Source organism: Phaethon aethereus (genome assembly GCF_964289735.1).
Source record: "Phaethon aethereus genome assembly, chromosome: 2".
Classification (NCBI taxonomy): domain Eukaryota; kingdom Metazoa; phylum Chordata; class Aves; order Phaethontiformes; family Phaethontidae; genus Phaethon; species Phaethon aethereus.
In genome coordinates, this window is record NC_138582.1 from 127,775,843 (window position 1) to 127,799,291 (window position 23,449).

A 23,449-nucleotide genomic window follows, 5' to 3' on the forward strand; every position below is an offset into this window, starting at 1 on the left:
TTCACTGAACTGCAGTTCAGTGTTGCTAGTAGCATAGCAAGCTGTATAAAACGATGTCTTAGTGCGGATGTTAGAGGGAAGCTGTACGTTTAACTTGACTTAACTATTGTAAGTGCCTCTTTAGCTAATGTGTTAGAGAGATGATTTCATGTAGTAACATCTGGTCAGACACATAGCTGCAGCTTTGGTCTGTTGATTGAAATCATCGTTTGCAAGCTGTCTATCCTCCATGTAGTACAGTATTTGCTTGTACAGGTTTAGTTAATTACCAGGTATCATGCCTTGTAGTTGTAGCCTGAGGCTTGCTGAGGCTGTTTACAATTGGAATAACTGCTGCACAGCAGACTAGATAGCAGAGGTGTTTGCTTTTGGTGTTTGAGGACTTCTAAATATAGCGAAGATGTTATCTACCAACTACTAGAGCGGTTATGATTAAAATGTCAACACTTGTTATATTTTCTACAATTAAAATAGCTCTTACTTTCTTTTCTGGTGACTGTTCTGCAAATGGCCATCATTTAGGCAATATTTAATTTTAATTTTTTTAATTATGTAACTATTTGCACAACACAGTGACTCATTAGCGTTGCATTTATGATACTAATGTAGGGAGCTCTTACTGAATAACTTGCACATTTGCTTTAAGCAAGCTGCCACATTGAGTTTTGCTAGTGTCACATACTCAGTTCACTTCATGCACCGTTTTGAACTTATCCTTTGTTTTAATTTAGGGCTATTAGCATCTCCCCAGTCAGCACCTGGAAATTTAGATACTGGGAAAAGTGATGTTAAAGGTACTGGAACAGGAGGAAGCAGAGAAAACAGCACGGTTGATTTTAGTAAGGTAAATAACATTAAATACTTTAATGTTTAGCATAAAATAACTATGTAACAAAAATGTGTTGGTTTTAACTGCTCTCTTAGTTCCAGCTAAGACACATATATGTATGCATCTGTATGAGTGTGCACAAGACATGTAACTTTAAGATATAACTTGTATGTACAAGTCTCGGAACATGACATAGGCTAAATCTGTCAAACATTTTGAAACTCTTCCCAGTGGGACTGAACATACTGTTTCATTTGATCTTTTCAGTATTTTGGTAACTTACAGAGTGCAGCCATTATACTTTCTCATGCAGAGGGAGATATTTTTAGATCTGCTACAAAGACTCTTCTTATTAAAACAATTTTGTAGACGGTTTTGTAACATTTTTTTGTAGAACTGACTTTTTTTTTTTGCAAAGAGTGCCTTTGAAGGTGATTTGCTTTGTATATTTTATCAGTTTGCTGTACGAGAGTTATTGTACATCTTGATCATTAGGAGCGTATAACATTACTTTCTGAAGGAAATCTTGTGTAATACTGTAAAAAAACCTTTATATTTCTTTCATAATTTAAATTTGCTGGGCAAGTTCCATTATGGCTTTTTACTATATAACTCAGTCTGTAGTGTCATCTGTACTGTGAAACACTGTATGAAAATTGGTTTACCAAGATAACTAATTATGTTTAAGGAAAGCTAACTTACACTGTAGTTCTTATCTAATCATGGCAGGTGCCATTTATTCCTGCTCCTCTGTCACAGTTTTTATGTTTTTGCTTGGCCTGTCCTTCTGTACACCTGCCTTGTCTCCTGTTGGGCAGGAGTCAGCCTCCTGGCACTGTAGTTGTGGCACACTTGGTGTGGGACTCAAGAGGCCATCTGTAAGTTCTCTAGATAGCAATGTAACTGGTGCTTGTGTGTGTGTGTGTGAACACAGAGTTCATGTGCTGTACCATTTTCTAATGCTCTTCTGTAATTATGTACAGAAATGAAAGTTAATATTTTCATCCATCATTCTTTATGAATGAAAACATGAGCATACAAATTATTTTCCAAAATTATTACATACTTCGTATCACTTGTATTAATTTCATGTTACATATTACACAGCTGTGAAATAACTAATTGTATTCGAGAAACCATGTGTAATTACATGAACTCTCCTTAGTTAATTGTGTGTAGATTTTGTTATGTCCTATCATGGAATGTTGGTCATGATAAATAATATTAGAAAGGTGGTTATGCAGTTTGGAGTCTTCTAGAATATAGAAGGTGGTAATAATTCTAACTTTTAGAAAATAGTTTGTTATTAGTTAGCTGCCTGGCCGATGTTTTCTACATGTGTTTGTGTTTTCTATACTGTGGGATATTTAATTTGCTTTTTTATTTTCCTTTGTAGCATAAATATTGAGTAAATACTGATAAACTTATGTTACACAATTTCTGATAAGAAATGTAAGGGAATAAACATCTGTTTCATCTTTGTATGAATAGGTTGATATGAACTTCATGAGGAAAATTCCTTCAGGAGCAGAAGCATCAAATGTGTTAGTGGGAGAAGTAGATTTTTTAGAAAGACCTATTATTGCTTTTGTGAGGCTCTCCCCTGCTGTGCTTCTCTCAGGTCTCACAGAGGTTCCAGTTCCTACACGGTAAATACATGCCTGGAAAGTCTGGCTTTACTTATACAATAAGATAATAATATTTAAGATCTCAAATAGTTGTAAATTTTAGACATACTCTATTACGGTCAAGAAACGTACTCCGTATATGAATAACCTAGATGGTGGAAGAACTTCACTTCTATTATATGCCGAAATCTACATGATTGACACTGGGGTAACCAGTCTGCAGCTAATACATTGAATTGGTTTTCAATCTGCAATATGCCATCCAGCCTGGTACACCCACCCCCAACACCCCAAAATCATGGGTCTTGTCAGTGTAGTGTGGGTGTATTTACCACAGATGATCAAAATGTCAAAATGCAGGTCCTGTGATGCAGATAGCAAGTAATTTCATCAGTCGTCATGGAGGACACTTCATTTTCTGTGCCCATTGATGTATTGGGCTGTTGTGTGGTGTTTGGCATAAATTTTTACATGTACTTTTTTTGTGGTTTTCTTAAATGTTTCAACATGAAAGTGCTTTTTACCTTTGTAATTTTCAGTTTATACACTCTAATGAAAGGCAAAAATAATCTTCACAGTGTTCTTATAAATAGAAGTGAGAATTTTCAGAGGGTAGTTGATGTTAGTGCTCATAATGTTTCTTGGGTAACGAAAAAATTTCTGCATACAGATTATTGTATTAATGTAGCTAAAACTGTCTTGTGCTAAATTGAATTTTCAGAATGGTGTAGACTAGCAGATTTGGAATAGCATAATTGATTCTGAAGATGCAATCTCAGTTTCAGTTAGGGTAGTCAACTTGCAAAGGGAAAATAACATTGAGCTTTTCGTACTGTGAGGTGAAAGAAGGCACTACTTTTTTCAAATGTGTTGTACTTAAGAACTTCATTTTCATGGAGTATAGGAAGTAGGTTGTAAAAAGAATGGCCGAGGTTCATTCTTTGGTTTCTGTCCTTCTGAATTGGTAAGATACTACTCCTGTTCAAATTAAAGTGTGATAACTCTTACTGTGATTGGAAATGGAGACTGTCTGTTAATGCATACTGTGATGCACCCCCAGACTGGTTTCCCTTCCCAAAATGTCACTTTTACTTTCTTAGGTGTTCAAAATGTAGGTTCCCTTCCTTTCCATTGACACAGGACCAGGATATGCTTATACGAGTACGTCCAGTATGTTGCTTGAAGTGTATCTGTGCATCTGTTGTGTGATGTACCCAGTCACTGCAAGCAGAGGGGTTAACTCCTGTGAAGAGGTCATTGTCAGGGAGGCTAGAATAGGCCACAAAGCTCTTAGGCCCTCACTGAGGGGTCTTTGCCAGTGGGAATGTCAGGAAGCCTTATAATCTGGAGGAAATATGCATTGAGCTCTAGCCTGTGGATTTCTACTACCTTTATGGCAGTATAAAAAGTTGAAAAAAATTAGGCTTAATTAAGAAGATTTCAGAGTAATTTTGATTCAGGATTTGAGTTCCTTCCGGTAATGACTTTGAGGCAAGTCTTTTCTTAGGTCTTGCAACAGTCTTTAAGATCTGAAATGGTGAAGAGGATATTTTTACTTCACCACTGAATTTTCTTTAAACATTTGTTTGAAAGAACCCTCCGAATATATTCAAATGAGTCAGCCACATTCATTTTGATTGCTTTCTCCACAGGTTTTTGTTTTTGTTGCTGGGACCAGCAGGAAAAGCTCCACAGTACCATGAAATTGGAAGATCAATAGCAACACTTATGACAGATGATGTAAGTGATGTATTTGAAACACTTGTAGTTAAAGAAGTCTAGAATAATATATTTACAGACTGTTTTCAATAAATGTAATCTGGAGTGACAGATTAAAGAAAAAAACCAAAACCTAACTAGTTAAATGAAGTACTGTAAACTTATTTCTAGATAACGGTAAATTAACTTTTCCTCTTGTCTTTCTTGAAGAAATCCTAAATGTATTTCTGAGAAAGTATTTTAGCTTTGTATTAAATTAGGAAATAGAACTGTTAAATAGAACTGTGTTTGATATGAATCGCTGTATGTCAAAAACGATACAGCAAACTGTGTAAGTGTTCAGGACACAGGTACTTTTTTTATCAAAGTGAGGTCAAATAATTGAAGTTAGAGTTTTTCTAGGCGTTTGAAGTCATATGCTTAGAGCCCTAGTGGACTGTTTCAAAGAGCACAGGGGAGTCAGGACTTTTTAAGACTGTGGTCATCTTACTGAACAAAATTAGGATGTTTTAATTCTGACTTTGCATTGAGCGCCACCTACTGAATTGCCAATAATTATTAGGGTTATCTAACAGAAATTGTAATATTTCTTCACTCTAGAACAATTTAAAGTTTGAAAATGGAAACCAGAAATTGGTCATTTTACAATTGGGCAGCTAGTCTGTGAACACAGTATTTGTTCATTGCAAGAACTGAATATTAAATGCTTTAGTTGCAGCTTCTGATTTTTGAGGTAGGCTGTTTTTAGTAGTACTGAAGATCATTGAAATAGAAAAATACGAATAATTCAGTAGTCTAAAAAGACCTAAATAGTCTTAAAAGATCTAATTTACAATTAGAAGACTTAATGGTTAGGTCTTTGAGAAAAACAGTTGAGGTTTCAAATGTACAGAAGCAATTTAGGATCATCTTCTGCAAATAGTTTTTGTGTGGTTTGTTTTTTTTTTTTACAGCAAAATAGCATCTTGGGATTCAGGGATGATTTTTTTTTTTTAAATACTACGCATTTGTCAATTCAGAGTTTGTGTTTCAGTAGTCTGTAAAGTGTTTTTTTTTCTTTTTGAGTAGTAGGAGGATTGCTTTCATGTGCTTTTTAAGAAGCCTTTTAAAATTAAGGTAGAGGTATACAAATGAAGTTCTTAACCTTCAAACCAAAACACAAGTTTTTGTTATTTAAAGTATTTTTTTCCTGATTTAGCACAGCATAGTGGTACAGTGGCTGTAGGGCAGAATTATTCAGACAATAGTACATGAACTTGATTAACTGAATATTGAAGATTAACTTTTTAATTACTTGTAGAAATAAACTCAATATTCCTTTTGAGTTTGAAGACATAACCTCCTTATTTTATGTCCCATAGGGATGTGCATACAGGTAGTTCTTAATGCAAAAGTATGCAAGTAAAGTAAAAGACTCAGTTTTGAGGACCTTTAAAAAATTTCCCAATGCCTTTTTTAAAATAATGCAGTGTTCCTTGTAATCGGTTCCTCTTTCAAAAAAATGAAATAAAAATGAATGGTGGGTGCTTTCTTCTTGTAGGTTTTCCATGATGTTGCCTATAAAGCAAAAGACCGAAATGATTTGTTATCAGGAATTGATGAATTTTTAGATCAAGTGACAGTCCTGCCTCCGGGAGAATGGGATCCATCTATACGAATTGAGCCACCAAAAAGTGTTCCTTCCCAGGTAAAAGAAGTAGTCCAATAGAGAGATCCTATGGTTTTTACTTTGAAAATGCCATTTCCAAATGCAAGTAAATTGTGTAGTGAGTATAAACTTTAATAAAGCATCAGGAAAACCCCCACATTCTTTTGGAAGAAAAAGTGGATTGTCTGTCTAGTTATTTAAAAAAAAAAAAAAAGTGTTAATCAGTTTCCTGATATGCTTTTAGGTAAATTGTATTTACTATATTTCCTTTTGTAATACTGAAATGAATTCATGTGACATCTAGGAGAGTTGGACCAGAACTTTACCTAAGTTCATATTACAGATTTTATTAGTAATCTAACAATGATCAGCAAGAATATTGTAATTCTTATAAAAAGTTTTATTTGCATACAACATTGATTGAAATGTTTTAATGTATATTGGCTTCATATACAGAATGTATATGAAACAGATAAAAATGGATCATATCACTCAGTTGTGACACAAGCTGAGAATGAGAGCAAGGGGAAGGCTAAACCTAAGAGGGACTCTGATTTCTTCCCTTTCTCCCTCCTTAAAACTGAGAGGAATTCCTGCTTGCAGGATCAAAAGTGGGGGGAAGAGACCAGTGTTCTTGGTTCAGAAGATTGACATTGGTGTTCAGTCCCGAATCCTGTGGTGGTTTGGGGGAGTGGGTGGAAGGGAAGAGGTGGCAGCAGTGCAGTTTATTCATGAATAGACTGAGGCCACCACTTGTTTCCAAAGTAAGCAGGGCTTGGGGGGTTTTTGGAAGGCAAGCTCGGTGAGAAATTTGAGGCGCTGGTGAGCAGCTTGCTCAGTAGAGGAATGACTTCTCATTTATACTTCAGCTAAATACTGCGTGTGTCATGAAGTGAGGTCAGTTTATGTTAGAAGCTAGAGACTTCTGTTCTGGCAATGATTGAGAAAAAAGATAATCTAAAAGTTTCTAGGCCTCATGGTTGAGCCTCTACTGCGTCTTGAAAAGGTAGGCTTTGTTTCATCATGTCTCAGGGACATATTTCTTGTAGAAAGAGAGAAGATTAAGACTCTTGTGCAAGGTACTAATAAGATTTTTTTGGGGACTGTTGTATAGTTCTAGTCATCTGTACTCAACAAAAGATTAATTTGGCAAACAGAGGACTGCTGATAAGCTGGGAATATAAAAAGGTTTGGAAGGTATAGAGTCTCTGCACACTGACTTTGAATTATACTTTTTAGTGTAAAGGCAGTCTCAAAGTATGATTTTTTTTTTTTTTTCTCTTTCCTTTTTTCTGTAGGAGAAAAGGAAGGTACCTCAATTTCCAAATGGATCTACTCCTACAGGAGAGACTCTCAAAGAAGAAGGCCATCATGCCGGACCTGAACTTGAGAGAACTGGAAGGTGTGTTCACTTCCCTAAATACTAGCTACCATAAAGAAATAAAAGTGATAAATCTTCACAGTTTTTTAATGTTGACATTTGAACATAAAAAATAATGGTGTAAGTGTCAGAGCGCATCCTTTTTCCTTGTCAAGTGTTGGATTCTTGCCTATAAATTCCAGTCTGCTTAAAGCATTTTCAAGCCTGTGGCAATGTTTCTCAACACATTTGTGAAGGATTTCATATAAGATGCTGCCTAATTTAACTAACTGACTTTTAAGAGTTGGGTTTTAATTTTTAATTGTCAAGAGCATGCGGTTATCATAATTATAGCAGGTATATACAATTTCAGTATTGGGCTAGGTACTAAAAATTTCCATTAATGCAAATCTGTTTTGTTAAACATGTACGAAATGGAACAACAAGGAATATAAAGTGTTGAAAAATACTTTGGTATTGGTTAGGTTTCGGTTTTGGTTAGGTTTCTTTTAGATCTGAAATAAAATTGAAGGTATTTCTTTCAGTTAGGCTGCGTTGTTGTTCTATGTTAATTCTGAAATACTTGCCAAAAAAGACTGCAACATTGGAAATACCTGGTTAAGATTAAGCCTTAATATCTCATATGAGAGAGTAGAGATTAAATCAACTGAGAAATTCTGGCAAATAAGTACAATGTTTTTATCCCCAAAATGATAAACTTCCAAATGAAGTGCATCTTTTGCATACCTTTGCAAGGAGGACTTTACAACATTTGTGTTGATTTTTACCATTTTGGCTTTGTACTTACTCTTTTCCTTTTTGCAGACAGTATGTAGAGCTGAGAATTTCATTTCTGCCCACAGAATTCTCTCTAGATGAGACTATTGTTTTTCTTAGAAATGGAATGTTTGGTGATTTTTTTTTTTTTTTTTAATAATACAAAATAAAATCAATTTTTTTGTAGGTGCAAATTTAACCTAGAAAATTTTTTTGAAACTGCAAGAAGCTTTTTAACTTCTTGCTAATAACTTACCCTGTTAAACTGACTTGCATATGTATGGTATTCTATTTCCATTTGTAGAATATCTCTGTACTCCAGATAAAACACTGTTAAAAATGATAGACCTAAATTTATTTATAAACCTAACCATATGTATATAGAGAATTTGAATCAAAAAGCTACAGCTGCTTATTGAGTAGTAATAATTGAAATGTATCAATGCAGTGGTCTTGGTTGAGCATTAGTGTATTTCTTCTGTTCCTTGTTTTGAGTATCATAAGACAGATTGTGACTTAAAACATTATTCAGGTAAAATTGTTTGCAAAGATATTTTTTCAGTATCTAGCCCATATACAAAAATACCTAGCCAGCTTTTAAAAATGTAAATTAACTGCTTGATTATATTTGGAATACTACTGAATTAGAATGGATAAGATTCTCGTTTACATTTTAAACTGTTATGCTGTAATCTGGATTATGAAATAGCTAATTTGTGCTGGCAATAGGCACTGGCAGTCATGTGTAGCCCATAGTTTTGAACTAGCTAGAATCCTTTAGTGTACAGTTTGACGAGTTTCATCTCACCTATTTAGGCTTTTTGGTGGTTTGATACTTGACATCCAAAGGAAAGCACCTTTTTTCTTGAGTGACTTCAAGGATGCATTAAGCCTGCAGTGCCTGGCCTCGATTCTTTTCCTATACTGTGCCTGTATGTCTCCTGTAATCACTTTTGGAGGGCTCCTGGGAGAAGCTACACAAGGCAGAATAGTGAGTACAAAGAATGGTAGCGGCCAGGCTTTTAGACCTTCAGAGGCAAGTCACTGTGTGCATTTGTCTCATTTATTTATACTTGTATTTGAAGAATTTACCCACAGCACTTGATTAGCCTGCCCCAAAGCAGATCTTCCCCAAAAGGTAATTGCTGTGGAAAATGTGGGGAACCCATGTGAACAGGAGAAGATGCACAGTGGAGGTAAAAAATGTTTATCCTGCCTTATTGGATGAATGGCTTCATGAATTGAGAAAGGGCTTGCATTGCCTTCTTTTTGGCTACTTAAAAATAATGAATAGCAGTAAAGGTGCACCATCCCACTAGGCCTACTTTAGGCAAAGTCAGAGGCTCAAGGTGGATAGCCAAGAACATGTACTGGCCTTGAGTAGTAGGCCTACGAGGATGTTAATGCCTGCAGTGTATGAGTAGCAGTCATTTGTGTATTTAAGTAACAGACAGGATATGTATATGCTTTCACTGATGATATGTTGTTAACAATAAAAGAAAGTGGCTAAGGTTTATGAGCAGAAAATACTCTTCATTGTAAACGACTTGATTATACACTATAGAGTACGAAATTTTGGTAGCGTTATGTTGATAGTAGATAACACCAGCACCTTCTTAACCAAAACACCATTGCACTTTGGGTTTTGGAGCAGGGAAGCAATACTTAACATCAGCAATGTAAATAACTGAGTGTTTGTGACAATTGGCTTGTGAGTAATCTGAAGTGTATTTTCTGGTTTTAAATCTACCATGAAGAAACAAGGCTCTGCCCTTCTGGGGGAGGGAAGGATGTATTCAGACATGTCCTTTACAAATGTTAAGAGTCTGGTAAAGCTTATGATGCTATAAAATTCTTCTTGATACTTAGATCAAGTTTTTAGGCTTGTACTGTATTAAAATTTAGTTAACTATCTCTTAAGTAATACCGTTGACTCAGATTTTTGTGTATTGATATAGCACTTCAAGCTGATAGCAAATACAGAAATAGATTATATCTCTTCTGTGCGCTGTTTTTGCCACTCTAAATGTAGGAATGGTTATCAAAATGTTGATGTAATTTTTGAATGTACATCATGTATAATTATGAAAATATGCTCCTTTTAAAGCTTGATTCTTAAACACGTTCTTTCTTTTAGCTATCTGGGATTGTTTGCGGGTTTGTTCCTGCCTTCAGATACTTGGTGTGCATCATTGAATATAAAATTTAGTTACTGCACACACTTGTTCAAGCACAGTAGCTGACATTGTAAGGTACACAGTTTGTGTTTGAAACTTTCCCTCACATTTCCCAGAGGTCATCACCTCCACAGTACTCCTGTCCCTGCCACCCTGATTGGGAGCCCCAAGGTTAATGCATTGACTAACCAAAAGCACTAATTCAAAGGTAATAGAACAAGAGACTGGGATTATATATTTTTTTTTCTAATGTAATGAACAAAGGACTCATGTTTTCATTTTTAATAGCTCCAGTTCAGCAAACCATTTTGCCCAATTTTAGATGCTTTCCTGAACTGGAGCTTAATTTTGCATAGGCTTGCATAATTGCAAAATAGCAAACACTTAACAATTCCGCCAGGAACCCTTTAATCTGTAATCCATGACTTCTTATAGTTCTAAATGGTGTAGCTAACTATTTTCAAGTAACTTTAATATCATTTTAGGATCTAAAAAGTCCTGTCCCTCTCTCTTGAGGTGCATTGTAACTTAGTTTTAGCAGAAAATGTTATAGTAAAACGTTTAATCCAAGAGCTGAAGTAGGTATCTTACTTCAATGAAAAGAAATGCATTACCAGGTGGGACATTGGTTTACTGCTCATCTATTTTTGGTGTCATATATACATAAACCAATATTGTTTAGTAATTTCCCCTGCACCTCCACCTGTCAGTTTTTTCTTTTGTAATGCTTGGTTGACTGATGCAAGTTTGATACGGCACACCGTATCATGTTTTGGTCCAGGTATGTTGCAGTATATATATCGATTTTCGTTAGAGACAGATAATTCTTTCAGTAAACTACATGTTAAGTAACCTTTTTTTTAATTTGTAGTAATTGTTGGTATGTTTTTCCTCCATAGCAAGCAGGACTAGTAACTTGTTCTTCTGGTTTTGGATGGCTTTATATTTTTCAGGAGTGACGTTTTCAAAATCTTTTGTCGATAGTATTGTTACCGCAAAACTGCGTTAAGTTATTCTTGTCTCAAACATCAGTATTAATTGCAATGTTTTTACATCTTGTCTTGTTTCTAAGTTAATGCATCTTAAAACTGTATTTATGCAGATGTGATGCTAAACGCTAACCTGAAAGGCAGCATAGTTACAGCAGTTTCTTTTCCCCAAACAGAGTGCAATAGAGTCTCTCTTTGGAGCCTCATTAACTGGGATTGCCTATTCTCTCTTTGCTGGGCAACCTCTAACTATTTTGGGGAGCACCGGACCAGTTCTAGTATTTGAAAAAATATTATTTAAATTTTGCAGGTAAGTGGTATTTGTATTAGCTTGATGTACTTTATAACTTTGTAGCCTGTTAGAATAACTGTAATTGGAAGCAGATGTGTGTTAAAAATGGATATTCATGAAGATGTAAATGCAGTGGCAAGAGACTGAGAGCTGTGTGTGGTTTGGCAAAGCTGTGAGGCACTGATGAGCCTTAATGAGAAAATCGGTGGTAAGAAGTGGCTAGGACTTAAAGTTATGTGTGGAGATGTTTGCTTTCATTCTGCAGGGGTAAAGAGGGATTGCTCTGCCCTCTAGGAATAAGCATCTAGGTAGTTCTGGAAAGATCATCCCCATGATACTTCACAAGCTAGGTAGTTGCACCCTCAATCCTAGAAACACCTTGATGTGTTGCTTTGGTTTGGTGGAAGTTGAGACAGGAAAGTTTCTGATTCCTTCAGAAGTAACAATCAAGGATGAGAAGTGGTGAATTCCTAGAGAGCTCAGCCTCAGTATCTGTTTTCAAATAGAATAGTATAGGTGACTTTTGGCTCAGTTAATACTTTTGTTTCTTTCTTCACACAGGGATTATCATCTTTCCTACCTCTCCTTGCGAACTAGCATTGGTCTGTGGACTGCATTTTTATGCATAGTGCTTGTAGCCACAGATGCCAGCAGCCTTGTGTGTTACATCACTCGATTTACTGAGGAAGCTTTTGCAGCGCTTATATGCATCATATTTATATATGAGGCATTGGAGAAGCTTTTTCATTTGGGAGAAGTGTATGCCTTCAATATGCACAATGATTTGGATAAACTGACTTTATATTCGTAAGTATGAAGTTTCTATCTGTTAGTAAAATACATAGGGAAAATGTTTATAGTATAGAGACATACCATTTATTAAACTGCGTGGAGTGCCTCTCTCTGGAAGCCTGGGAGGAATGCTGGGGGTGGTATGAGAAACCTCAGAAAAATTCTATTCAATATGCTGTGGAATTGAATTTTCTCTGTTAGCTATGGGTGGTTAGAAGGGATGAGGGACTGTGACAATGCCCGCTTTAACTGCAGCTTTATGAAAGGTCACGCTGGAGATTAAAGGTCAGAACAAGAGTTCTGCCTTGCCATCTCTAGAAATCATGATAGTTTACCTCACCTAGGTGAGGAATATTTCAGGTAGCTGAGGCTTGGAAAACTTATGCAACTTTCACGTGCTGTGAACGGGGAGTGAACCTCTTTAAACAGTGTTGCTTTCTACCGTGATTATGGGGAATACCTGACTTTTAAAAAATTATTTTTTGAGAGAGAGGAGAGTAATAGAAAATACAATACACCCATGTTTTCTTTTCTTTCCTAAGTAGAACTATTAGTTCTGTTCATCACAGTAACTAGCAGTAAAACTATCAATACAAAAATAACTTCATTTCATTTAAGGAATGCAATAAGCAAGCTATTTAGATATCTCTTTTTTACATTTCATTTATTTCTGTGGAGGTTGGATATTGCTGCATGTGGTGGGTTGACCTTGGCTGGACGCCAGGTGCCCACCAAGCTGCTTTATCGCTCCTCTCCTCAGGTGGACAGGGGGAGAAAAATACGATGGAAGGCTTCATATGATGGGTTGAGATAAGGACAGGGAGAGGTCACTTGGCAATTACCATCACAAACAAAACAGACTTGACTTGGGGAAATTAATTTATTACCAATCAAATCAGAGTAGAATAAAGAGAACTAAAGCCCAAACCTTAAAACACCTTCCCTGCCACTTCTTCAGCTTCACTCCTGATTTCTCTACCTCTTCCCTCCAAGTGGTGCAGGGAGTGGGGAATAGGGGCTGTAGTCAGTCCATCACACATTGGTTTTGCTGCTACTTCCTCCTTGCACTCTTGCCCTGCTCCAATGTGGGGTCCTTCCCACAGGAGACAGTCCTCCACAAACTTCTCTAGTGTGGGTCCTTCCCACAGGCTGCAGTTCTTCACTTCACACCCAAACTGCTCCGGCCTGGGTCCCTTCCACAGGGTGCCGTCCTTCAGGAACAGACTGCTCCAGTGTGGGTCCCCCACGGGGTCACAAGCCCTGCCAGCAACCCTGCTCCAGCGTGGGCTCCTCTCTCCACGGGGCCACAGGTCTTGCCAGGAGCCTACTTCAGCATGGGCTTCCCACTGGCTCACAACCTCCTTTGGGCATCCACCTGCTCTAGTGTGGTGTCCTCCCCGGGCTGCAGGTGGAGATCTGCTCCAGTGTGGAGCTCCATGGGCTGCAACAGGACAGCCTGCCTCACCATGGTCTTCATCACAGACTGCACGGGAATCTCTGCTCCTACGGATGGAGCACCCCCTCCCCTCCTTCTGCACTGACCTTCGTGTCTGCAGAGTTGTTGCTCTTACATATTCTCACTCCTCTCTCCATCTGCAATTGCTGTTGTGCATTCCTGCCCCCCTCCCCCCCGCTTCTTAACTCTGTTACCCCAGAGATGCTGCCACCATTGCTGATGGGCTCGGCCTTGGCCCACAGCAGGTCCATTTTGGAGCCGGCTGGCACTGGCTCTATCGAACGTGAAGGAAGCTTCTGGCAGCTTCTCACAGAAGCTGCCCCTGCAGCCCCCCTGTTACCAAAATCTTGCCACATAAACCAAGTACAGTACCTTTTGGTGTGCAGCTGTACCACTTCTGAATTAAGACTTTGCTTATACAGTGAAATTATCGTTGATTGCTTTTTATATCATGTGTCTTGACACTTTGTATTTTTTACTTTTTGATGATATGCTTAAATGCTGCTTTACCTTTTGATGCTTAGTGTGGAGTTTCCAAGCTTATGGTATAGTTTCATGAAATATGGTGAATTGAGTTACCAGAGCACACCTGCCAGGAGGAGGTGTTGAGAGAAACTGCTCATTTCTCATAGTTTAAATCAAATCAAAAGCAAAGCTGTTCTTTGATTCATCAACCACACACAATTAACTCTCAATCAGTGATGCATACGTTCAGGATCAGTATCAGTAGTACAACAAATAAACCACAATGCGAGACACTTAAGGAATACTAGTAACAACCAACACAATTTATAAATTGTCTTCTATTACAAATCCCCAAAAGTTCTAATCGTGCCCACACCAACATTTGCCCTTCAGCCCCAGACATGTGGGTTACAGTCACACACCATCTTTGAGGAGCATAGGTTTCTCTGCTAGTGCTCCCCTCCTGTTGGAAATGTGCATCCTTATTATTTGTACCTGTGTGGTTCTCTACAGTCTGCTAAGTCACATGCTGGTGAGGGAGCTCCCTAGGAGGTCATGTCTATCCATACACCTGAGGTGGGAGTCCCTGCTTGTCGCACCCTGCAGTCAGTCCCTAGTTTGGAGGGCGGACTACTCCCTGTCCTGCTGGGCAGCTGCTCTGCCTGGCTGCAGCAGAGATCACGATGCACACAAGGTGACTTCTGGCAGTGTCAAACCGGGTTTTGACTATTGTGTTTCCACTCCAAGATCTCTCCTCACTTTTACAAACATTCATGCTTCTTCGGTACTTACTTTTAGGATGATTCCACCCCCCCAAGTCTTTTTGTAGTTCCTTTATTACTGTTTAATCCAACTGATGGTAGTCAATCTTCCTCTTCAAAGTGATCAGTTTTAGGTAAACACCCTCTCAGGATGCTTATTGTATTCCATTCACACATTGCATTTATACCCACCTTCCTGTCTTAACAGCTGTTAAGACCAGGCTGTGTTGCCAGCAGTGGGCCATGGGAGCACACTCACTTCCTAACTTCCCCCTTTCTCTGGGCTGCTCATCCTTCTGTTTCAGTGGCTCTGGGCTCTCACTGGACTCCTGTGTGAGCATGTTAAATTCACTAATCCGGCAGGAACTGTTCTGTAGGTCTGTAAGTCTTCTGACCTTTGCCACTTGATTGTGTTTTGCTGTGCTAGCATAGGCAGGCCATGAGGATGAGGAGAGGAAGGTGTGACACTTCCTTGGTTCAGCTCTGTGAGGTGTCACACGTGTCTTTCAGGACGTGCCACAGACTTCAGCTTTGGTTTGTCCTATATTTTTTTTCTGTCACAAAGCTGTAGGAGATCTAGCCTTTTCCAGTTGCCTTTTTTCTTTTTTTTTTGTATGCTGCTGTTCCCCCAATGGGAAAGAGGATGCACAACACGCATCTTCAGCTAAGTGAGCCAGAAGACGGTCTCAAACACTTCTATATTCTGTTTTTTTCTTTCTCTTCCTGGATTTCCCCTTATCTACTTGGTGGCATCATTTAAGTTCATTGCATTTGTTGAGAAATTTGTCTGTCAGTCTTCCTTCGGCATGCTTGTTCACGTTACTGCCTGTCAGCTAAAGATGCTTTCTTTTTTGTCTCATCATACTTATTGTTGCAATTCCTTTCTCTTCTGACAATTCCTAAGTTACTCTGCTTGCAACTACCTTATAGGAATTGCAGCTTTCCAATTGTCTTGTGTTTCCTTTTGCTGTTACTTCAGGATTCAGTAATCGAAAGAAAGTATGTTTACTTTTTTTTTTTTAAGTTCCCTAAACATTGTGGTTTGCAAATCTATAGTCTTTTTGCCCATGTACCTTTAGTGTTTTTTTCCTTCTTTACCTTCACACTGTCAGGATGCAAGTTTGCCATTCCATGGTTCATTTTTCGTTTTTTTTCAGTATCTTGATGAATCTCAAAGTAAAAGACTTATTTCTTGTTTATTATCTGTTTCTCCCCTTCTGCATAAATGTTTACATGTTAAGCTTACGGTTTGGTGTATAGCTTTATTTGAAAACATCCTCTTAAATCAATATTCAATGTATTGTGTCTTTTCCTGTACTTGTGAGTACGTCTGTCAACCTGTCTGACGGAAAGAGTTCTGCAGTCCAAGTTTGCAAACCACTGCAGTAGAAAGGGACACTCTTACTTGTTCAAAAAGGTATTAATGCATGTATGCAGTTGCATTAAATCTGAGCAGTTTATGCATTTGTATCTTCAGTTAGCCCACTACATACTCAAAAATGGTGTTTTAATTCAGGGTGATCAGTTTTGGTCTCTCATATATATATATGTATGTGTGTGTGTATATATATATATAAAAATAATCAGAAGGCATCCTAAATGCAAGATAAATGACTAATGCTGCCAAAATTTTAGAAAGTACTTGGAAACGTGAGGCTATTGACATGTTTGGTTTGAAAAGGAGTTGCTGAAACTGTCATCTATACTATTTTTTCAAATGAAATGTCTCCAATATCTCTGTTTTCTCTTACATTGGTGTACAGTAGGACTAATTGGAGCTTGAATCACTGTGGGATGTTATGCTGTATAGAAATCTAAAAATGTTAATTTGTCCACAGTAATAGAAAACCATTTGTACCAAGTTAGTCCAGTTATGTAGATATCTTCAAAAATAACACAGCATGTGTTAGTATAGGGTTATTAGAAGGTGGTATCATTTGGATTTTTATCTTCATCTTTTTATTAACAATATGTAGAAGTCTGCATATATTATCTAATCAATTCTATTTTTCAGGTGTCATTCTGTTTAAAAGCTAGGAGATCAATCATATAGTTAAGTCAACATCTTGCTTTGAATGCTTTAAAATACATAGTTTGGGGTTTTTTTTTTGTCCAATGTGTTAAACCTCCTGAGCAGTTGCTTCTTTGTTCATTTCCCCATCCCCCAGTAATCCTAGTTCATGTCATGTAAGGAGGAGTCTCGTACTCTGCTTCTTTCATAGAAGGTTGGGCTAAAGTCTGGTTTAAACTCTTCAGGATTTTTTAAATTATTGCAAATAGCTGTATTTTGGCCCATATGGCTTAAAAGTATGTGAATTATTTTTTCTTCCCTTCAGATGTGTGTGTTCCGAGCCTGAGAAACCCAGCAATGAAACTTTGCAGGAGTGGAGGAGTATGAATAAGTCTGTGGAAAATATAGCATGGAGTAACCTTACAGTTTCTGTGAGTATCTAAAAGCTATGTGTGTGTGTATATATATATATGTGTGTGTATGTATCAAAAAGAGATACCCACACCATACCAGTCTTGCTTAATGGGCTTTCCATGTGTGTGTGCCTAGATGTTCACACTGAAAGTAAAAGGTGTTTTGCACAGCAAAAATGTTACGAAAAACCTTAGTGCTTTACTTGAGTTTTAGCTGTAGTGTTTTCTGTGTACCACCAATGGCTCCTAGTCTACCATAATCACCTAGGATGGCACCTTCCCTGGAACTTAGCTTTTGTATTTATTTTATATTTATTATTTTATATACCTTTTCATTCTCTTACTTAGTATGTTCAGTCTTTAGAGAAACAGAACAGATCCAGAATTTGGTGGTGTTTAAAATCAAAGTAGATTGTTAATGGAGATAATTTTTGTCGTAAGTTAAACTTTCAATAAATTAGCCTGTTTTAAGACTAGGTTGTGGCAGTGCTGCTTCCAACTATTTACTGACTTGTTATTTCCTTGTACTCCATGTGTCTACTTTAACTCTTTGCATTGTGTTTTAGTGAGCCTTTTGCATAGGGATTGTCTGACTCTGCTTTCTTTTTTTATTGAAATTAATAATTCATGATGCTTTTCTACTTCACTAGAAATCTTTTCTCTTACAGTTGGGTTAATCTCATTTTGTAACATTTTTTTTTCCTTAACTGTATTGGGACAAAAGAAAGTCCAGAATAAGGATGTGGAAGAAATGATGATGATCTTTCTCTTTTTTTTTATATATTTTTTTTCTTTTTGTGTGTTTGTCAGTTTGAACGTTGATGTTGCATAGTCTGCTTTTCCTGGGCTTAGCCCTCAGTCTGTCTTTATGCATTCAGTCTTGCGATGCTTTGAGAAATAGAACGGAAATGAGGTGAATGTAAAGAAGTTGTTTCTTCTTGGGCACCTCCCAGCATTTTGTCATCCTGAAATAATCAGTGATGGATACTGTGACTCTTCTGGAACAGACAGCACACATTTTTGGCATTTCAGGATGAGGTAGTTGTGAAGGAAAGAACCCCCTTTTTGTGACTGTGAGAGTTCTCAGATGTGTTTTGTATTGAAAGGCAACAAGTTAGGTTGAAACTACTAAATTAATAAAACAAATTTAAGGAGTTTTTCTCTTTGCAGGAATGTTTAGAATTTCATGGTGTGTTTCGTGGATCAGCTTGTGGCCATCGTGGACCATACATTCCAGATGTTCTCTTCTGGTCTGTCATATTATTCTTTACAACATTTTTCCTCTCCTCTTTCCTTAAGCAATTCAAGACCAAACGCTATTTCCCAACTAAGGTAATTCTCATTAGAGACTATTGTTATCTTCTGATAAATACATCAGTACAACTTAATGGAGTTGAATTTTTTAATTTTGCTTCAGAACCTTTTATTAAGATATTTCTCTAAGAAAAAAAAAAAAACAAAACCAGAAAATTAGCTAGTAATTCTGAAAATGAGGGCGTAAGAGCAAATAAACTGGCTGCTGAAAATTCAGTGCTTATTCTCTACTTTCCTATCATTACAAGAAGATGTTCTAAACATTAGAAGACCTAAGCAGTCTGTTTCCCCATATTAATGGGTATTGTCAGGTATCATTTGGAGGGATAATATTGCTGCTGTTTTCTTCACCTAGCTGTACAGAACAATTGATTGCTTTCCTCAAACTGCTGACATATGAAGGGTTCTGAGTGGTTCCTCAGGGGATGATTATTTCTAATAGAGGTTAATACAATGATTATCCTTGGACTGATTTACACAACTGACTTCTGATAGCAAAAATAAAGTGGTTAGATCTTCTCTAAACCTCAGTTCATCCCTACAATGTGTTCCTAATGTTTAATAAAGTCACCTTTGATAACTTGAATCTGTTGCAAATTATCTTCCTCCTATTTATTAAAACATCAAATGTATGAATATTGATTTCAGAACGATTCAGTGATGTTATTGAATTAAGCTAACAAGAGACTAACTGTGATGGCCTGATCTCCCAGTAGTGTTGAGAGGACAGGAAGATGAGGAAGGAGTTATTTTAAGTAATTTGCTGCTTGCAGTAGATCATTTTAAATGAAGTAATTGGATGAACAGTTGTACAGAATACTTACCTTCTGCAACTTCATGCTGTGCTGGCAGGCAGCTTAAATTTTAAAATAAAAAGAGAAAATATATATGATGTTCAGTGGTGGAGGTAGTATAATGTAAATAGACTTCACTATTCATGAGACAGTTGTTTTTCTATACATACAAATTACAATAATGGAAAAGAAAGAGTTAACACAAGTCTTTTCTTTATAGGTGCGTTCTACCATCAGTGACTTTGCAGTATTTCTGACCATAGTTATCATGGTTTTGATTGACTATCTTGTAGGAGTACCTTCTCCTAAGCTTCACGTTCCAGAGAAATTTGAAGTAAGAAATAAAATCTTTTAAAAAACCTAACTTTTTAAATGCTTGCGGTTTCATAGACAGCAGAACAATGGAATTGTATAGAAACATAAATTTTACTTTTTTACTTACAGTGTAGTTGAAGAAGTAATCTCCCTTTTCTGTTTTGGATGTATGTCTCCTCTGACAGAAAAGACTATGCTTTATGATATAATATCACTGAAAAGAAACGTTCTTTTGTGCAAATGTGCAGAAATGAAGGAATGGAATGAATCTGTTTCCATATACATGTCACATTCACATATAACAGCCAAATCAGTCTTTTGGTCAAAGCCATTGGGGAAAAAAATCTAAACATGTATTTAAGACACTGTTGATCTGTTTATTGCAGCTGTCTGTAGCAATAAAATCTGCATTTTATCTTAGTTGTTTAATTCTTATTGTTGATGTTTGTTTTTTCAGCCCACCCGAAAAGACCGAGGATGGTTCATAGATCCTCTTGGAAGCAATCCTTGGTGGACCCTCTTGATAGCTGCTGTTCCTGCTTTACTCTGTACCATTCTTATTTTCATGGATCAACAAATAACAGCTGTTATTATAAACAGGAAGGAGCATAAGCTGAAGGTAAAAGTCAGTTTCACAAAACTCTAATGTTGTGCAAGTTGTTTATTTTAAATCAGGTTCATTCTGTAAGTCTGTGAAACATTACCGAGAGCTACTAAATAAATGTGTGTATTGACTAGTAAAGAACAAATTTAATTTTGTAGACACTCTCAAAGTATCTAACTTTTTTGTAGCTATCTGTTGTTTACCAGCTAAGTTGTAAATATGGTATCATAGAAATAGAAAGTTTATAAAATTATTTGTTTGTTTAATTTTACAGAAAGGCTGTGGTTATCATCTTGATCTGCTCATGGTTGGTGTTATGTTGGGGATATGTTCTATCATGGGATTACCATGGTTTGTTGCTGCAACTGTCCTGTCTATAAGTCATGTTAATAGCCTGAAAGTTGAATCTGAATGCTCAGCACCAGGAGAGCAACCAAAGTTTTTGGGAATCCGGGAGCAGCGAGTGACAGGATTGATGATTTTTGTCCTGATGGGGCTGTCGGTGTTCATGACCTCTGTGTTAAAGGTAAAAGACAAATTTTCCAAAATATTTGTATTTTTGTTGTGCTTTTGATTTTGATATTGTAATTTAGCATTTCATAATGTTAGAAAGTTTTATTACGTTAAGTAAAATATGCCTGGACTCATTTTCAAATTACTAACAGCTGTTAGTTGAATAGAAGCAATGGGGGGAGATGTAAGAAAATGAAATCTGAGCAAGCTAGAAATGTAGTGAGTAGTGAAGAAGGCAGCCTTTGTCCATGTTACCTGATTTTCTCGCCAGCTGTTTTTTAGTTCCTCGAGTCTGTTACCTAAAATAGCTCTTCTGTAGTTTCTATGTGAGTGCATAAATGGAGAGAGAAAAGGAGTGTGATAAAGATACAAAGTTACTTGAGCAAAGTAATATAATATAGCAGAAGAAACAGAAACATCTGATTTAAAAAGTGATCATCAGAAGTGACATTGTTGACTTCGCATTCTTCTCTTCAGCTAATTAAACTTCCTTTGATGTTTAGAGTGTTAAGATTATCTTAGACATCATCATGGTATAATAGAGATTTTGCAGGTCCTGTTGTGGCCTCAGTTTATATTTTGTCTCTTAATTTATATCCATAGTGCCCTTCTGAAGATTTTATTGGAAGAAAACCAATCGGTTGGTTGCCTTTTTGCTCAGATTTGAGTAAAATCTGTTCAACTTCTGCTTTGTTGTTTCAAATCCAGTGGTTAAAAGGAGAAATGAAAAAATGGTCTTTTTGTTGCCAAAATAGCAGATATGGCATAAATTGCGTAATTGCTAGTACCGTTAAAGAACTTCATAAAAGTCTGTTGAAAGATATATGACAAGTCATTTCACAAAAACGTAGCTTTCAATAGCTGTTCAGCTTTAGACAACGGGAAGGAATAAACCTATGAACACACAGCTATAGATTTCTGGTTGGAAAGCTACTGAGAGCTCAGCTGTATAATGCAAATGATTAGAATTGGAATGAGAAATATTGAAATAGTTGTATTGTTGCTCAGAAGCAAAAGATAAAGGTGCCGATTGCTGAAGCTAGATGTTTACCCCATGTTTTAACAGCTAATTTTAAAATTTTTTTAATGGAAGGAAGAATAACGGGAATGGAATTATTACTATTTGCTCTTTATGAAATGTTTTTCTTTTTCAATGTGAATGGCTGTTACTGTTCAAAAGAAGGAAAGAGAACAAAGCCTTGCACCTGTAGGTTGCTGTGCTTTTTTTCCATGTATGGATTTATTCTGATTTAATGCAGTAGAAGTTAACATAAATGAAGTACTAGCATGTCAAATTATACAGCTTACAGTGAAGACACTAACTTTATATATGTGTGTGTGTGTTTTTTTTTTTTTATATATATAGAGACAGACTCACATGCAGTAATGAATCCCTAAGACATACATTTATTCCACACTATTTAAGTTTCAGTAAAGACTTTTGTTCAGGCTTGATAGCAGCAGTTTTTATTAAGATTTTGAATTGTATCTTGGCTGTCCTTTATTCAGGAGTTTCATGAATTCAGGAGCAAAGAAAGCTTTGCTTGCTTTGTGTAGGCTACAGAGGTTTGATGCAAGTGCCACTGAAATCATTGGACAACTCCATTATCTTAGTAAGCGTAAAGCTGATCTTATTGGAGCAAAATTTAGCCCTGAATAATTAGCAGATTTTCATAGCTCAGTAGGTGTGGTGGGTTTTTTGTTTCGCCTGCTCCAGAAGTGTAAGACTAGTGATGAAAACTTCATATGGCAATTTCAAGAAGTTGGTAATCTCAGTACAGTTCCTATCAGATAGCAACATAAAGCAACATACTTAGCATTAATAGAAATCTGGGTTGCAACCTAGAAAATTGAATGAACGGGCAGTCAAGACTGAACTACTTTTTTACTCCTGGTGATAGCCTTGTTAGCTCTAGATTTTTTTGCTGCTCAATGATGCATGTATTTTCTCTATAAATAAAGAACGTCAGCTTCTACAGATTTCACTTAAGTAAAATATAAAGTAAAAAATAACTTGGTCCATGTCTTTCACTAATATGGACTGCTGTGTTATGCCATGTTGATTGCACAAGTAACTGTGTGGGTGCTTTTTCCTCCTCAGTTTATTCCAATGCCAGTTTTGTATGGTGTCTTTCTTTACATGGGAGTATCTTCATTAAAAGGCATTCAGGTAAAGTCTGATTTTAATGAGCAATGTGCTTTTGTTTATCACTAAATGAAAAGGAAACTCTTACATGTTACTTTATGTAGGCATCAATAAAGTTATCTCATGTTGTCCAGATAGTATGTAGAATAATTTCCTGAGTTTCATGTTCAGATATTTGTTCTTAACCATGTTGTACCTTCACTTCTCAGTTCTTTTGCATTTATTCTTTCAGTAGTGTAGCTGAGCAAATTTTCTGAAATATTCTGAAATTTTGTAGCAGTAATGAGAGGCAAGGGAAAAAACCCCAACAAAACAGCCTCCAGCCCCACCCTCTCAAATGATCAGTGCCCTTCATTAGTATTTTATTTGGGATTAACTTATGTTTCTGGAGTCCCCTAAAAATGTTTATTTCCTGCCGGAGGGAAAAAAAATAATTAACTGCAGGA

The 23,449-nt window shown here is 36.7% G+C and overlaps 1 protein-coding gene across 4 annotated transcripts in view; it reads left to right on the plus strand.

Annotated features, from left to right (window-relative positions):
• Positions 1–23,449, plus strand: part of SLC4A7 (solute carrier family 4 member 7) — a gene marked incomplete at both ends in the record, with an annotated part of 99,848 nt that overhangs the window by 67,435 nt on the left and 8,964 nt on the right. For 2 of the 4 annotated variants that reach the window (XM_082015631.1, XM_082015629.1), the window contains 15 exons: positions 732–844; positions 1,648–1,707; positions 2,321–2,478; positions 4,110–4,197; positions 5,717–5,863; positions 7,123–7,226; positions 8,778–8,952; positions 11,304–11,437; positions 11,981–12,226; positions 17,230–17,335; positions 18,488–18,649; positions 19,646–19,759; positions 20,198–20,359; positions 20,619–20,870; positions 22,959–23,027. In XM_082015631.1, coding sequence (XP_081871757.1) covers positions 732–844; positions 1,648–1,707; positions 2,321–2,478; positions 4,110–4,197; positions 5,717–5,863; positions 7,123–7,226; positions 8,778–8,952; positions 11,304–11,437; positions 11,981–12,226; positions 17,230–17,335; positions 18,488–18,649; positions 19,646–19,759; positions 20,198–20,359; positions 20,619–20,870; positions 22,959–23,027 — 2,090 coding nt within the window. The remainder of the gene's footprint in view (positions 1–731; positions 845–1,647; positions 1,708–2,320; positions 2,479–4,109; positions 4,198–5,716; positions 5,864–7,122; positions 7,227–8,777; positions 8,953–11,303; positions 11,438–11,980; positions 12,227–17,229; positions 17,336–18,487; positions 18,650–19,645; positions 19,760–20,197; positions 20,360–20,618; positions 20,871–22,958; positions 23,028–23,449) is intronic. The other 2 variants (XM_082015630.1, XM_082015632.1) reach the window with 1 other exon arrangement.